The sequence below is a fragment of the Mus caroli genome, chromosome 17 (genome assembly GCF_900094665.2).
Source record: "Mus caroli chromosome 17, CAROLI_EIJ_v1.1, whole genome shotgun sequence".
In the NCBI taxonomy this organism is placed as follows: domain Eukaryota; kingdom Metazoa; phylum Chordata; class Mammalia; order Rodentia; family Muridae; genus Mus; species Mus caroli.
The window spans coordinates 24,623,396-24,637,660 of NC_034586.1; the positions used below are offsets into that span (position 1 = coordinate 24,623,396).

General features: G+C 53.0%; 1 protein-coding gene across 1 annotated transcript; it reads left to right on the forward strand.

Moving 5' to 3' along the window:
• The first annotated feature begins 4,556 nt into the window (after positions 1–4,556).
• On the forward strand, positions 4,557–13,874 carry Mapk13 (mitogen-activated protein kinase 13). The gene is made up of 12 exons (XM_021186259.1): positions 4,557–4,762; positions 5,221–5,350; positions 6,368–6,426; positions 10,046–10,154; positions 10,348–10,377; positions 11,025–11,072; positions 11,192–11,306; positions 11,392–11,463; positions 12,370–12,449; positions 12,611–12,689; positions 13,256–13,432; positions 13,607–13,874. The coding sequence occupies exons 1-12, from the start codon at positions 4,644–4,646 to the stop codon at positions 13,687–13,689; spliced, it is 1,101 nt and encodes a 366-aa protein (XP_021041918.1). The 5' UTR covers positions 4,557–4,643; the 3' UTR covers positions 13,690–13,874.
• Positions 13,875–14,265: the final 391 nt, after the last annotated feature.

The following is a 14,265-nucleotide window of genomic DNA, read 5'->3' on the forward strand; positions in this document are numbered from 1 at the left end:
CCGGCTTAAATTTTTTTAAGTTTATTTTATTTATGTGAGTACACTGTAGCTGTCTTCAGACACACCAGAAGAGGGCATCAGATCCCATTACAGATGGCTGTGAGCCACCATGTGGTTGCTGGGAATTGAACTTGGGACCTTTGGAAGAGCCATCAGTGCTCTTAACCATTGAGCCATCTCGCTAGCCCCCAAATGACATGTTCTTAAGGCCACTGTGTACAGTGCCTCCCCCCACTTGCTATTTTCCTAGTCTGAAACAGAGCTAAAGAGATCCATGTGGTAACAAGTTCCCAGCTGGTGAGATGGGGGAGGGGCGTGGCGTGGCATGGATGATGCTTTTGACTGATGCTGGAAATGACACCCCCAATACTTGACTCTCAGCTGGGTGACTGAACGTAAGACACTCCCCTCGCACCGTGACTAGCTGTCTACATAGAGAGTTCCAGGCTGGCAAGGGCTACCTAGTGAGACCCTGTCTTAAAAAAAAAAAAAAAAACATTTAAAAATAAAAACAGGTGCATACCTGGAGGACAGCACACTGCAGAGACACCTGGGCGTCCATGTGCACCGCTTCTCTCTGGTCTCGACAGCCAGGAAGTGGAGCCAGCCCCGGTGTCCATCAATGGATGAATGGTAAAGAAATCACGTTACATATGCACAGTGGAATTTCATGCAGCCATGGAGAGAGATGAAGTCATGAGATCTACAGGACAGCAGATAGAACCGAAGGTCGTTGTGCTAACTGAAGGAGGCCAGACTCAGAAGTAGAAATGTTGTATATCTCTCTCAGGATCCTAAATGCTAAGTGGTCTCTAATATGTACGTGTGCGATGTCGGGAAAGGTGGGTGGTGAAACTTCTATACAGGGGCCTGAGAGACCAGAAGAGAATATCTTAGGGAGCCAAAGAGAACAGAACACTTTGGCAGGAAGGTAGAGGGGTCTGTGGGAGAGGGGAGACCCACAGGGGGGAGGGAGAGGGCACACAGAAGGGTGTGGGATGGGGAGAACCAATAACAACATACTATGTATGAAATACCATAATGAATCTCATTACCCTGAATGTTAATATAAAAAGCCCAAATAAACCAGGCGTGGTGGCGCACGCCTTTAATCCCAGCACTTGGGAGGCAGAGGCAGGTGGATTTCTGAGTTCGAGGCCAGCCTGGTCTACAAAGTGAGTGCCAGGACAGCCAGGACTACACAGAGAAACTCTGTCTCAGAAAAAAAAAAAAAAAAAAAAGTTTAAAATAGAGGCGAGGGGAGATGAGATAGGGGGTTTGCAGAGGGGAAACCAGGAAAGGGGGTACAACATTTGAAATGTAAATAAATAAAATAACCAATAAAATAAATAAAATTTTAAATATTTTCAAATGCAGGAGGGAAAGGTACGTTTGTCTGGACATAACTTCACAGGAAAGGAACGTCTACCTGCGCCTATGTGTCACCTCGGTTTACAAAGACACACAGGCTCCGATGTGCTGGGACTTTGGTCTAAAGTCACATAGAGGGCTGTGCCAGAGCTGAGGATACAGGTTTCCTTTCAAAGTCTTTTGTGTCTCAGAGGGAGAGGGACTGAAGTCTTTAGAGCTAGGGAGAAAATACCCAGCTACCCATGATGCCCTTGGTGACTCCTTCTTCCTCTGTTTCCTTCCTTCCTTCCCTCCCTCCTCCTCCCCCTCTGCCTCCAGTGACTCCGCTCACTGGATTGAAGGCAGCTCCCTCCCAGGCTGCCAGGCCACTGAGTCAACCCAAGCCCAGCAAGGCCCAAGGTGAGGGTCATTGCCAGCTGAGTCTAAGGTCCGAGTCATTTCCTGACCCTTGCTCAAGAGGAGCCGAGAGTGGCCAGCTGTGCTGTGCGAGGGGGTGGCTCTCCTGGGCTCCTTACCTTTCTGAGTTCAGCTCTCCCACGCTGCAGAGACTCTAGCCCTCTTTCTCCTCTCAAGCCAGGAGAGCGCATCGCTCAGGGCTAACTCTCAGTAGCCCATGACCAGCCATAGAGTCTGGCTTCCAGAAGCATGGCTCCTTCATCCAGAACCATCAACCCAAAGGGTCTCAAACGCCTACTGTCTGCCCCTCCTCTGTCTTCCCATGGGGTCTTGGGACCAGTAGAAAGATGGAGCAGGAAACGGGCTGGACTGAGAAGTCACATCCTTAGCATGATTCCAACTGATTTGGAGACACCATTAAACCATTGTTCCAGGGACTCCCATGCCAGCTTCCTTACCCCACTCTGCCTGTCTCCAGCCTTGTGACCTTTAGCTAATTACTTAAGCCCTCTGTGTCTGTTTGTCACCTCTCTGGCAAGGGTGCTCAGCCTGACTCACTGGCCTTCTGCCCTGGAGTGGAATATGCAAAACACACTAATGGTTGGCACATGGCAAGCACGTATGTTTATTAGATAATTTTTCATACCCAATGGGCTGACTCGGTCATTCTTAGACATTCTTTGATATGTTCTTAAGATGAGTAACACAGATGCCTTGCCCACAACATGTCTGTGGGGTTGTTCTCCCCAGTGGTGGGCAGACCGTGTGGCTGTGTTTGGGGTCTACAGACAGCTTGATGGGTCTCCCAGCTAGCACATGGCTCTCTTGTAAGCCTCTGTCCTCTGACCAATGAAGCAAGCTGGCTCCCTTACCTTTCACAGAGAAGCCAGAGAGGGTGGGACATGTTCCCAGGGCATGCATGACTGAAATTGAGAACAAAGTCTCCCTGGGACCACCCAAGACAACGCCATTCATGTGGCCTTAGAAATCAAGCAAAGATCTATACTCAGAATTAGACACTGGAGGCAGAATCAGGGGAATATCTATGAGTTAAAGATCAGCCCAGTCTACATAGAAAGTCCCAGGCCAGCTAAGGTACATAGTGAGATACTGTCTTAAAAAACATCACCAGCCGGGCTTGGTGGCATATGCCTTTAATCCCAGCAGAGGCAGAGGCAGGCAGATTTCTGAGTTCGAGGCCAGCCTGGTCTACAAAGTGAGTTCCAGGACAGCCAGGGCTACACAGAGAAACCCTGCTTGAGAAAACAACAACAACAAAAAACATCACCACCGGCTGGAGAGACGGCTCAGTGGTTAAGAGCACTGTCTGCTCTTCCAGAAGCCCTGAGTTCAATTCCCAGCAACCACATAGTGGCTCACAACCATCTGTAATGGGATCCAATGCCCTCTTCTGGTGTGTCTGAAGACAGCTACAGTGTACTCATATACATAAAATAAATTAATCTTAAAAAAGCTAAAAACCAAACCAAACCATCACCACCAATATCAAACAAATTCCGGTGGATGTTTAAATCTTTGTGAACTCGGGACTGTAGAATTAGCAGCCATCGACTCTGGGTGTAAGACAGCAAACCTCTCATGAGAAGAACGATTGGATGCCTGGAGTTTATTTCAGAAAAATGGGGAAGAGGAATAGAGTCTGAGCCCTGGTCAGTCGCTGAGCCTTAGGATCTGAGAGTCCTACTTACTGAAAAGAATCCTGGGGTCACAGGAGCTCATGTAGAACTCCATGAATTGTAGGGTTCTTGTGTTGTTGTTGTTGTTTGGGGATTTCCGGAGTGTTTTCTGGGAGGAGGGGTATTGAGACAGCGTTTCTCTGTGTAGCTCTGGCTGTCCTGGCACTCACTCTGTAGACCAGGCTGGCCTCGAACTCAGAAATCCACCTGCCTCTGCCTCCCAAGTGCTGGGATTAAAGGCGTGTGCACCACAATGCCTGTTTTTTTTTTATTTATTTGTTTACTTGTTTTGTTTAACTATGTGCAGGATGACATCGGTCCTGGAAGCCAAACTCAGGTCATCTTCAAGAGCGGTGCAGCCTCTAACCTGCTGAACAACCTCTCCATTTTTCTGTGGGGTCTCCCTATGTAACCTATGCTGGTCTCCAGTTTACTGCGTAGTCAAGGATGACGTTATTTCTCTATCCTTCCTTCCTTCCTTCCTTCCTTCCTTCCTTCCTTCCTTCCTTCCTTCCTTCCTCCCTCCCTCCCTTCCTCCCTTCTTCTCCCCTCTCTTCCCACCCTCTCTATATCTCTCTCCTTCCTTCTATCCCTCTCTTCCTTCTCCGTTCATTCTCCGTATCTCTCCTCTCTAGTCTCTCCTCTCCCTTCTTCCTCAGGGTCTCACCTAGTCTGGCATTGAACTATGTACTGAACTGGACTCAAAATCATAGCAAGTCTCCTGCCTCTGCCTCTACCTCCTGTGTTGAGTACAGACCTGAGCCACCACGCCTTACATGTGAAGGGTATATTTCTCAAACTAGCCAAACTAGCAACAAGTCGAGGCACCCCCCTCCGCCCCCGCCCTAAACCCCATTCCCAACTCTTCCTTCAGGACTGGAGGGATCTAGGCAGCCTCGCAGGCACCCCCTTCCCGCAGGGCACCCCCCTCCTCCTTGGGCACCTGCAGCAGGTGGCTGGTGGGGCCTGGGGCGTTCGCCGGTGATGGGCGGAGTCCGGAGCGCGGGCGAGCGGTGGGCGGGCCGGGGCGGGAACGTACCTGGGCGAGGCGGCAGGTGCGCCGCCCCAGGGGGGAGGAGCGGGCGCGGGGCGGGAGGGGACCGCGGCGGGACACCCGGGCCGGGAGCCCGCGGGCAGCCACCGCAACCTCCTCGCAGGACCGCCACCACGGGGTCCGGGATGAGCCTCACTCGGAAAAGGGGCTTCTACAAGCAGGACATCAACAAGACTGCCTGGGAGCTACCCAAGACCTACCTGGCGCCGGCGCACGTCGGCAGCGGGGCCTATGGAGCGGTGTGGTGAGACCCGGGGACCCCAGGAATCAGAGGAGCCACGGGCCACCCCTAAGCAGCCTCCCCGGGTGAGCCCGGTGGCAGTGGGGCCCCTGTGGGTTGAGTCGCTGGCAAATCTGGTTCTCCAAGGCTGTAACTTTTTAAAAGGGATCTCGGAGTTCGTGGGGCAGATCCCTGCGGTTGCAGATGAGGCCCCAAGAGGGGAACTTGCCAAATCGCAGAGCAGGGACTCCCGGCCTGCTCTGCATCCTGTCAGCAAGAACTGCTTCTGTCCCTGCTCTGCCGCCCCTTCCTTGACGTCGCCTCCTACACACACACACACACACACACACACACACACACTTTGCTGGTCTCCGGCCAACCTGGGGAGCACAGAATGGGGGTGTCCTAGGACAGGGCGGGAGGGATCCCCAGTTTAGGCCCTTTGCGCCGCCCCTCCCCCTCACCTGCCTGTGACCCCGCAGCTCGGCCATCGACAAGCGGACAGGGGAGAAGGTGGCCATCAAGAAGCTGAGCCGGCCCTTCCAGTCCGAGATCTTTGCCAAGCGCGCCTACCGCGAGCTTCTGCTCCTGAAGCACATGCACCATGAGAACGTAGGCTGCCTCAGGGTGTGGATGTGCTGGGGATTGGAGGGCAGGGAGAGGGGGCCCAGGAGGGGCCTGCCCAGGGTCGTGTGCGCAGGGCCAGGAGAAGGAACTTCCTCTGCTCCACCCTGGTTTCTCAGCACTCTAAGGAGAGCCCAATGAGAAGATGCCAGGGCCTGCCCAGCTCGCTTCCCAGAAAACACACAACCTTTTCTTGATTGTGAGGAGGAAGTAGGCACAGGGGAGCTTCGCGATTGGTTCTGTGAGGACTCCAGTCCGATGAGCCTGGGCACTTGAGCTAAAGCTGCCTCCGTTCTGGCCACTCTAAGTCTAACAATAAATACTGAGTATTTAATGCATGCGGGGGTGGGGGCTGGCTAACTTTTATAATCCTCTCCGTAACACATGCCAAGGCACGGAAAGGTTTCCCGGGTTCTGCAGCGGCAGAGCTGAGGTTGGAAGGGGCGGGAGGCAGAGCCTGGTGCCTGACCATTTGACCATCCTGTCTGATGGAAACAGACCCCGTGACCCAGCTCTGGGCCAGGCAGAAGGGCTAGGGTCCATTTCAAATAGAGCCTTGTACATCATGAACCCGAATCCTTTCAGATAACCTCTCCTCAGTGGCCTCCAGCTGTGAGGTGGAGGGGGCTTGCCTCTAGCTCTGGACAGACTGACAGATGTGGCTAGAGACCCGGGTCCAAGGCTAGAGCTGAGGTCCAGAGTCCCAAGAACCTGGAGTTCTCATCCTTCTTTCCTCTTCCCCCCTTGACCCTCAAGATTTGTTAGTTACAAGTGGGACTGTTCACCCCAAACCCCAAATTTGGGATCAAACCATCTTGTTCTCAGCCATCTCTCCAACCCCGGCAAATGTCCTCTTCTGCCTGGGCCCCCAAACTGTTCCCATGCCAGCTGGGGCCACCTTCCGTAGCAGAGGGTGACCTGGATGGTGGCCCTGGGTGGCTGAGACCCCCCAGGATAGGGAAGAATGGCGTTGGCAGTGCAGCCTCACTGGTGGCCTCTCTCCAGGTCATTGGGCTTCTTGATGTCTTCACCCCTGCGTCTTCCCTTCGGAACTTCCATGATTTGTGAGTCGGGCTGGATTGGGATTGGGGTGTTGGCAGATCTTAAGGCTGGCTTGGGAATACTTTGGGGCAGGGTAGCTTCCGCGCAGAAAAGGGTCCCCCCCCCCCCGCCGCCAATCTAGCAGTTCTTATGCCTCTGCTTTTACATTGAGATCCTCCCTGGAGAGGTCCCTCGGCTGTGGGTGGAAGGGCTGTAGGGTACCTGGCCCCCCAGAGCTGTCTATACAGCTCCTACCCTTGTTATCAGACCCTGGCACCAGGAAGAGCTGCTGGCCCTCACAGGGTGTGTACTGATTCTCCTCACCCACTCCTGGTGGCCAGGAGTGACTTTGGACCTCATGATACCTAGAGGGTTTTTTTCCCCTAGAAGGAAGTGAGGATCAGATAGCCCGGACAATCTGGCTGATGGGTTTGGCTGTTACAAAGTGTCAAAGTGTCGGGTTTTGCTGGCAGGTGCCTGGGCAAGGATGAGTGTTTGGATGCTCCTGAGAATTCCGGGTGTCAGTGGCAGCTTCTGCCAGGCTTCACATCCTAGTCAATGCCACAGAGGCTGTGGGAGTGTTTTGGTGCCTTGTGTGTTTAAATTGGACCTCTCCTGTAGCCCAGGCTGGCCCCCAACTACCTATGTAGCCAAGGATTGCCCTTGAACTTCTGATCCTCCTGCCTCTGATTCTCAAGAGCTCGGATTCCAGGCACTGGTGCTGGGACTCGATCTCCGGGTTTTGTGCATGCTTGGCAAGAGCTCTACCAGCCTCGCTATGTCCCCAGCCCACTAAGAGTGGAAGGTGTTTTGTTTTGTTTTTTTTCCAGACAGGGTTTCTCTTTGTAGCCCTGGCTGTCCTGGAACTCACTCTGCAGACCAGGCTGGCTTCGAACTCAGAAATCCGCCTGCCTCTGCCTCCTAAGAGCTGGGATTAAAGGTGTGCGCCACCCGCCCGGCAAGAGTGGAAACCTTAAGCAGAGTGCTGATACCGTCTGTCAGATTTGGAGGGCATGGCCAGCAGTTCTGAGAAAAGAGCAGGAAGCCCCTGGGAAGAAACAAGTGCTGAGAGCCCCCCCCCACACACACACCTTGATCTGAGTTATAGTGTGGGGTCCCCAGGGCAGATCTGAGGCCCACTCAAGCCAAGCTGACAGAGCTATGTCATCTGTTTGGACATGGTGGCTGAGGGTGGTTGGGACAGGTGACTAGGAGTCCCAATCCCTGCCTGGAATCTAAGGAGGAAGAAGAGACCTCAAGGAAGAGATAGTGAACTTGACCTTGGGTCCTTGACTCTTCCAGAGCCTGTGAAATCACAGGAGGAGGGAACATGGATGTAGACCAGGCTACTATCCTCTCCATGGGTGATGGCTTAAACCCTGGGGACTAGACATGGTAAGACGAGATACAAGGATGTTGGTCCAGAGCGCACATCTGTGAGAAGGCAGGAAGGGTGAGCAGGTGAGAACCGGAGAGAGAGGAGGGCTGGCAGGCACCTGGGAGGGAGCTGACACTCAGCAGAAGGGCACACAGGAGGAGGCACTGTTCTTGAGGTGGTGACTGTGACCTTGAGCCCAACAGATTAGGACAGACGCAGGTACCATGACTAGGTTGTGAGAGGCAGTGTATGAAGGTGGTGGAGAAAGTGAGGTAAACTGTATATTAATTTTTATATACATATATATATCACATATATATTATATATTACACATACACACATGCACACATACATGTACATATACATACACACACTCTCACACATATGTACATATACATATATATATACATATACACATATATACATATACATGCATACACACACATATATATGTATACATATATATGTATACAACACACACATATGTTTGTGTGTTGGCATGGGCACATGCTTGAAGGAGCCCCTGAAATCAAAGACAGTTGTGAGTTGCCTGATGGGGCTGCTGGGAATTGAACTTGGGTTCTCTAGGAAGACTAGCAGGTGCTCTTAAAAGCTGAGTGATTCTTCCAGTGTCCAGCAACAGCTTTCTGAGGCAAAGTCCACAGCAAGGCAGTATAAACATGTAATCCCAGCGCTCAAGAGGCAGGTGGAGCCCTGTGGGTTCGAGGCCAGCCTTGTGTACATGTTCCAGGCCAGGCAGGGCTACATGATGAGGCCCTGTCTCAAAATAAAGGGGAAAAATGTGTGCCTGTGCACATGCAAGTGTGTGTGTGTGTGTGTGTGTGTGTGTGAGAGAGAGAGAGAGTGTGTGCACGTGTGCATGCATGTGTCTGTGTGTGCACATGTCTGTGTGCACGTGTGTGAGGGCACAACACACACCTTTTATAGTCTATTACTTTTTTGTCTTTGTTTTTAAATTTTTTTAATTATTATTATTATTTTTACTTTTTGTCTTTAACTTTGCTCTTACCACCTTGAGTCACACTGCCCGGTTGCTGACCCTGACCTGTTTCACTTGAGAACCTAATAGCTCGGGTCCCTTCTTCTCCACCGTCTGAACATTGTTTCCTGCTTCCTTCCTGGCAGGGCGTCTGTTTTATAGTTAGCAGAGCCAGCTGGGGTGGGCGTGACCCTCTGCAGGAGAAACTTTTGGATAGAGGTAGGAATGCTAGCAGATGCTGTGGGCTCGCTGCTGGTCAGCTATGTGAGGAGGGCAGAGCCAGGGTACCTTTGTATGAACGCAGGCGTGTGCTGATACCGAGTGTGCCCTAGTCGGCTGTTCACCCTGAGCTCGGCCAACCAGGTTGCTGTGGCCGTCATTGCAGGAGCCCAGGCTGGGAACTGCTCATTTTTCATGTATCCTCTTTGTTTTGTGTATTATTGTATTCATATGTAGGGAGCTGCATATGTGTATGCAGCTATGTGTACATTGTATGTGGGTGCTGAGGCTTCAACTCCTGTCTTCCCTATGTCCTATTTACAAATGTGTGCTTATATGTGCATTTATCTGGAGGTCAGAGGCCAACCTTTGATGTTGTTATTCCTTAAGTGCTATCTACCTTGTTTGTTTTTCTTATGATTGTAGTTGTGTGTGTGTGTGTGTGTGTGTGTCCCTGCATGAGTTTTGTGCACCATATGTATGCAGTGCCCACAGCAGCCAGCAGAGGGCGCCAGATCCTCTGGAACTGGAGTTACAGGTGAGCCTCAAGATTTGGATGCTCAGAACTGAACCAGAGTCCTCTGAAAGATCAAAGCCTTCTCTTAGTCCCCTTCCAAGGCCTCTCACTGACTTGCCAACTAAACTAGGCTTGCTGTCTAATGAGCCCTGGGGATCCTCCTGTCTCCTCCCTACCAGCACTGTGGTTACAACTGAACTCCAATACACCCAGCTTTTATAAGTGGGTGCTAAGGCTTGAACTCCAGACCTCCTCATGCATCTGAGCACTGTGTCAGCTGACCCATCTCTCCAGCCCCGGGACTCACTATGTAACCCAGGCTGGGTTTAACACGTTGCAATCTCTAAGTGCTGGGATTACAGGCATGAACTATCACATCTGAGTCGTCTTCTGCCTTCTTGCCTGGTGTTGTCTTCAAGGTTCCTGTTGTGCCTGCCTTCTGTCCCCACCCCACCCCTGACCTCTCTGAGGTCACACCTGGCCTGTGGGAGGCTGGGAACTATGCTAAAAAACCCTCCTGCCTTCCAGCTATCTGGTGATGCCCTTCATGCAGACAGACCTACAGAAGATCATGGGGATGGAATTCAGCGAGGATAAGGTCCAGTACTTGGTGTACCAGATGCTCAAAGGTCTAAAGGTGGGTGGAGCCTACATGGTAGCCAAGGCAACTTCCGTGTTGAGAGCCAGCCTGCTGCAGTGGGGCAGAGGAGGGTTCTCTATGCTGGTGTGGAAGCTGGCGTCTCTGATTCATCTCTCTCTCTCTCTCTCTCTCTCTCTCTCTCTCTCTCTCTCTCTCTGTCTCTCCCCCTCTCTCTCTTTTTCACTTTCAGTACATCCACTCCGCTGGCATCGTCCACAGGGTGAGTGCTTTCTCTATCATGGTTCCGGGGAATGAATTTTGGGGTAGGAACAGGGTACTCTGGTGGCCAAGGGATTGGGAGTGACAGTTCTCAGGAGACAGGCTGTGAGTGTTTCAGCCGTGAGAGGGCTGATGTAGAATGTTGAGAGAATTGCTATGTTGAGAAGTTGGGGAGACGCTTGTGATTGTAGGTGTGTGTGTGTGTGTGTGTGTGCGTGGGCGCGTGCGTGTGTGCTGCCCCCAAACCCCTAGCTGGCACTTCAGGCTCTAAGGACAGGAACATGGTGGAAAAAAATGTGTAGCCCAATGTCATTTTACAGATGAGGAAACTGAGGCCTGAAAGAGAAGTGAGCCGGCCCAGCTGCTGTCGCAGTGTAGTGAAGGATGTGTGTGTGTGTGTACATGTGTGTTTATGTGTATGCACTTGTGTGTGTGCATGTGTGTATGCACTCATGTGTGTATGCACTCGTGTGTGTGTGTGTGTGTATGTACTTGTGTGTGTGTATGTGTATGCACTTGTTTGTGTGTGTATGTATGCGCTCCTCTGTGTGTTTTGTGTGTGTGTGTATGTGTGCATGTATGACAGATCTGAGACCACCTGCTGGCTCTGCTTTAGTCTGATGTTCCCTCTCCGTCGTCCCCTCCCAGGACCTGAAGCCGGGCAACCTGGCCGTGAATGAAGACTGTGAGCTGAAGGTGGGTCACAGCAGGCCCACCAAGGATGGGGAGGTGGATGGAATTGTGGGAGGTAGGCTCTGTCCCTCAGAACCCCTTTCCTCAGACAGCTTGTTATCCCTGTGTCCCTTGAGCCATAGATCCTGGACTTTGGGCTGGCCCGCCCCACGGACACTGAGATGACGGGCTATGTGGTGACCCGCTGGTACCGGGCCCCCGAGGTGATCCTCAGCTGGATGCATTACAACCAGACAGGTCAGTGCTTGGCTGCCCTGGCAGCCCTGGTGACCCACACTGGAGGTCACCGGACAGTCCAGACAACACTTCTCTTTCCTTCCAGTGGACATCTGGTCTGTTGGTTGCATCATGGCAGAAATGCTGACCGGAAAGACACTCTTCAAGGGCAAGGACTGTATCCTTGAAGAATTATTCATTATAAGTAGTTTTATTTTTCAGACAGTAGTCCTGACTGGCCTAGAACTTGTGATGTAGTTCAAGCTCATCTCTGCCTCCTGAATGCTAGGGTTAAAGGTGTGCACCGCCACACCTGACTTAGCGAGTTTCATTGTGAAATGGGGTCTCCTGTGTGTGTCCCAGAGAGCACCTCAAGCTCATGACGTAGCCAAAGATGACCTTGAACTGCTCCCTTTCTTCCTGCCACCTCCCAAGTGCTGGGGTCACAAACATGTGTCACTATGCCAGGATAGAACCCAGGGTTTCATGCTTGCTAGGCAAGCACTCTATCCTCTGGAGGCCCAGCCCCTAGAATGGTTTTAAAGATATATTTTTATTTATGTTTATGTCTGTGTGTATGGTGTGGGTGCAGGTGCTCTGAGAGGTCAGAAGAGGGCACCAGATTCCCTGGAGCAGGAGTCACAGGGTTTTTTGTTTTATTTATTTATTTTTTAAAGCACTGGGGGCATAGGAACTGAACTTGGGTCCTCTGGAAAAGCATCAAGCACGCTCCAGTCCCTGGAGCAGTTTGAAATGCAGATAATCAAAAGATAATGAGTCCATTCTGCCCCCACCCTGCTAGGGAACCCTCATGAGCCAGGCAGGGGCAGCCCACTCAGTTCAGAATGAAGAGGGAACAGGGGAGGGGAATTTGGCGGCGTGGGTCTAAGTAGCCTCCTTCTGACCTGGGCTGTCTGTCGGGAAGCCCTCCAGGGACCTGCTCCAACCGTGCCAAGAGCCTGCTGTGGTTAGGTGGGGCTAGAGCCAGGAGTGTCTGCCAGGCTGGCTAGGGCCAGGCTGGAGGCAGGGCGGGCGCGCTCAGAACACCGCAGAGAGCAAGGCTGTGCCTTAACTGGCTGCCAAGACCTGGACCAGCTGACCCAGATCCTGAAAGTGACTGGGGTGCCAGGTGCTGAGTTCGTGCAGAAGCTGAAAGACAAGGCGGTGAGTGGCTCTGACTGGCTCTGACTGGCACCTTCCTATGGGCTCCCTCTGCCCTGGCAGACCCTCTTTTCCTCATCTTATCCTGGATTTTTGACAGGGAAGCCATACTTTCTCCCCTAAGGCCAGAACCTGAAGACATTCCATATTTTTCTGTCTTCCAGGCCAAATCCTATATTCAGTCCCTGCCCCAGAGCCCCAAGAAGGATTTCACACAGCTCTTCCCACGCGCCAGCCCGCAAGGTGAGTCCTGGCTGCGATCCCCATAGTGCTTGCAGCCCTTTCCAGCAGCCATCTGTCCCATGCCAGGTGCGGGGGCTCACCAGGTGCGGGGCTCACCCAGGTGCGGGGGCTCACCAGGTGCGGGGCTCACCCAGGTGAGGGGCTCACCAGGTGCGGGGGCTCACCAGGTGGGGGGCTCACCAGGTGGGGGGCTCACCAGGTGGGGGGCTCACCAGGTGCGGGGCTCACCCAGGTGCGGGGCTCACCCAGGTGCGGGGCTCACCAGGTGCGGGGGCTCACCAGGTGCAGGGGCTCACCAGGTGCGGGGGCTCACCAGGTGCGGGGCTCACCCAGGTGCGGGGCTCACCAGGTGCGGGGGCTCACCAGGTGGGGGGCTCACCAGATGCGGGGCTCACTCAGGTGCGGGGGCTCACCAGGTGCGGGGCTCACCCAGGTGCGGGGCTCACCAGGTGCGGGGGCTCACCAGATGCGGGGCTCACTCAGGGTCGGGGGCTCACCAGATGCGGGGCTCACTCAGGTGCGGGGCTTACCAGGTGCGGGGCTCACCAAGTGGTCTGTCCCCGCAGCTGCAGACCTGCTGGACAAGATGCTGGAGCTGGATGTGGACAAACGTCTGACTGCTGCTCAGGCACTGGCTCACCCCTTCTTTGAACCCTTCCGGGACCCTGAGGAGGAGACAGAGGCCCAGCAGCCTTTTGATGATGCCTTAGAACATGAGAAACTCAGCGTGGACGAATGGAAACGTAAGAGATGTTCCCATCTTCCCTCTGCATGCCCACCCTCCAGGCCTAAGGAGACACACCTGTCCCTGGTAGCTGTCTATCTCCTGTGGGGTTTTCTCCTTGAGCTGGTTTCTACTCTACTATCTGAGGGTGAACTCTCCCAGGCCCATCCTAAAGCGCAGTTACTTTCCACAGAACACATCTACAAAGAGATCTCAAACTTCAGTCCCATAGCCCGGACGGACTCACGGCGACGAAGTGGCATGAAGCTGCAGTGACTGATAGATATATCCCAGGCTGGCCTCCATGTAGCCCAGGCTGGCCTTGAGTCTTCCTCCTCTCCTTTTTGGAGACAGGATCTTACTGTGTAGCCCTGGAGCCCTGGCTAGGCTTGCAGCTCAAGAGATGCACCCACCTCTGTTACCTGGGTGGTGGGATTAAAGGCATGCACCACTGCGCCCAGCTGAATGCCCCTTTTCTGTTGGTTTTGAGATAGCATCTCTCAAACTCAGGCACTTCAGCACTAGGAAGTCTTGCGGTCTGCAGAAGCTTTCCAGATAAAGTCACATCCTGAGGTTCGGGGAGTTGTGAACTGGGATGGGGGGGTGGTTGGGGACAATAGCTTGCTACCGATGGTGCAAAGGAGACCACTCCTGGACCCCTTGCTCTGTTCTCGGCCCTGTTAGGGAGCCAAGTGTGTTAGGTCCCAGGGGTTGCAGGGCAGCAGGCTGTTGCTGGCAGGTATTTTGGATGCGTGATAAGCAATGGAGACAGGAGAACAGGGCGGGCCAGTGAGTGCAGCAGCAGACATGGGTTCTTCCTGGCTAAGGTTGCAAACCTCTGTTCTTTCCAAG

Bases quoted from the DNA above. Each gene is read 5' to 3' on its own strand.
- Mapk13 (XM_021186259.1), top strand. From the start codon at position 4,644: ATGAGCCTCACTCGGAAAAGGGGCTTCTACAAGCAGGACATCAACAAG. The intron at 11,073-11,191 runs GTGGGTCACAGC...CTTGAGCCATAG, and splicing joins ATGAAGACTGTGAGCTGAAG to ATCCTGGACTTTGGGCTGGC. The intron at 13,433-13,606 runs GTAAGAGATGTT...TACTTTCCACAG, and splicing joins CAGCGTGGACGAATGGAAAC to AACACATCTACAAAGAGATC.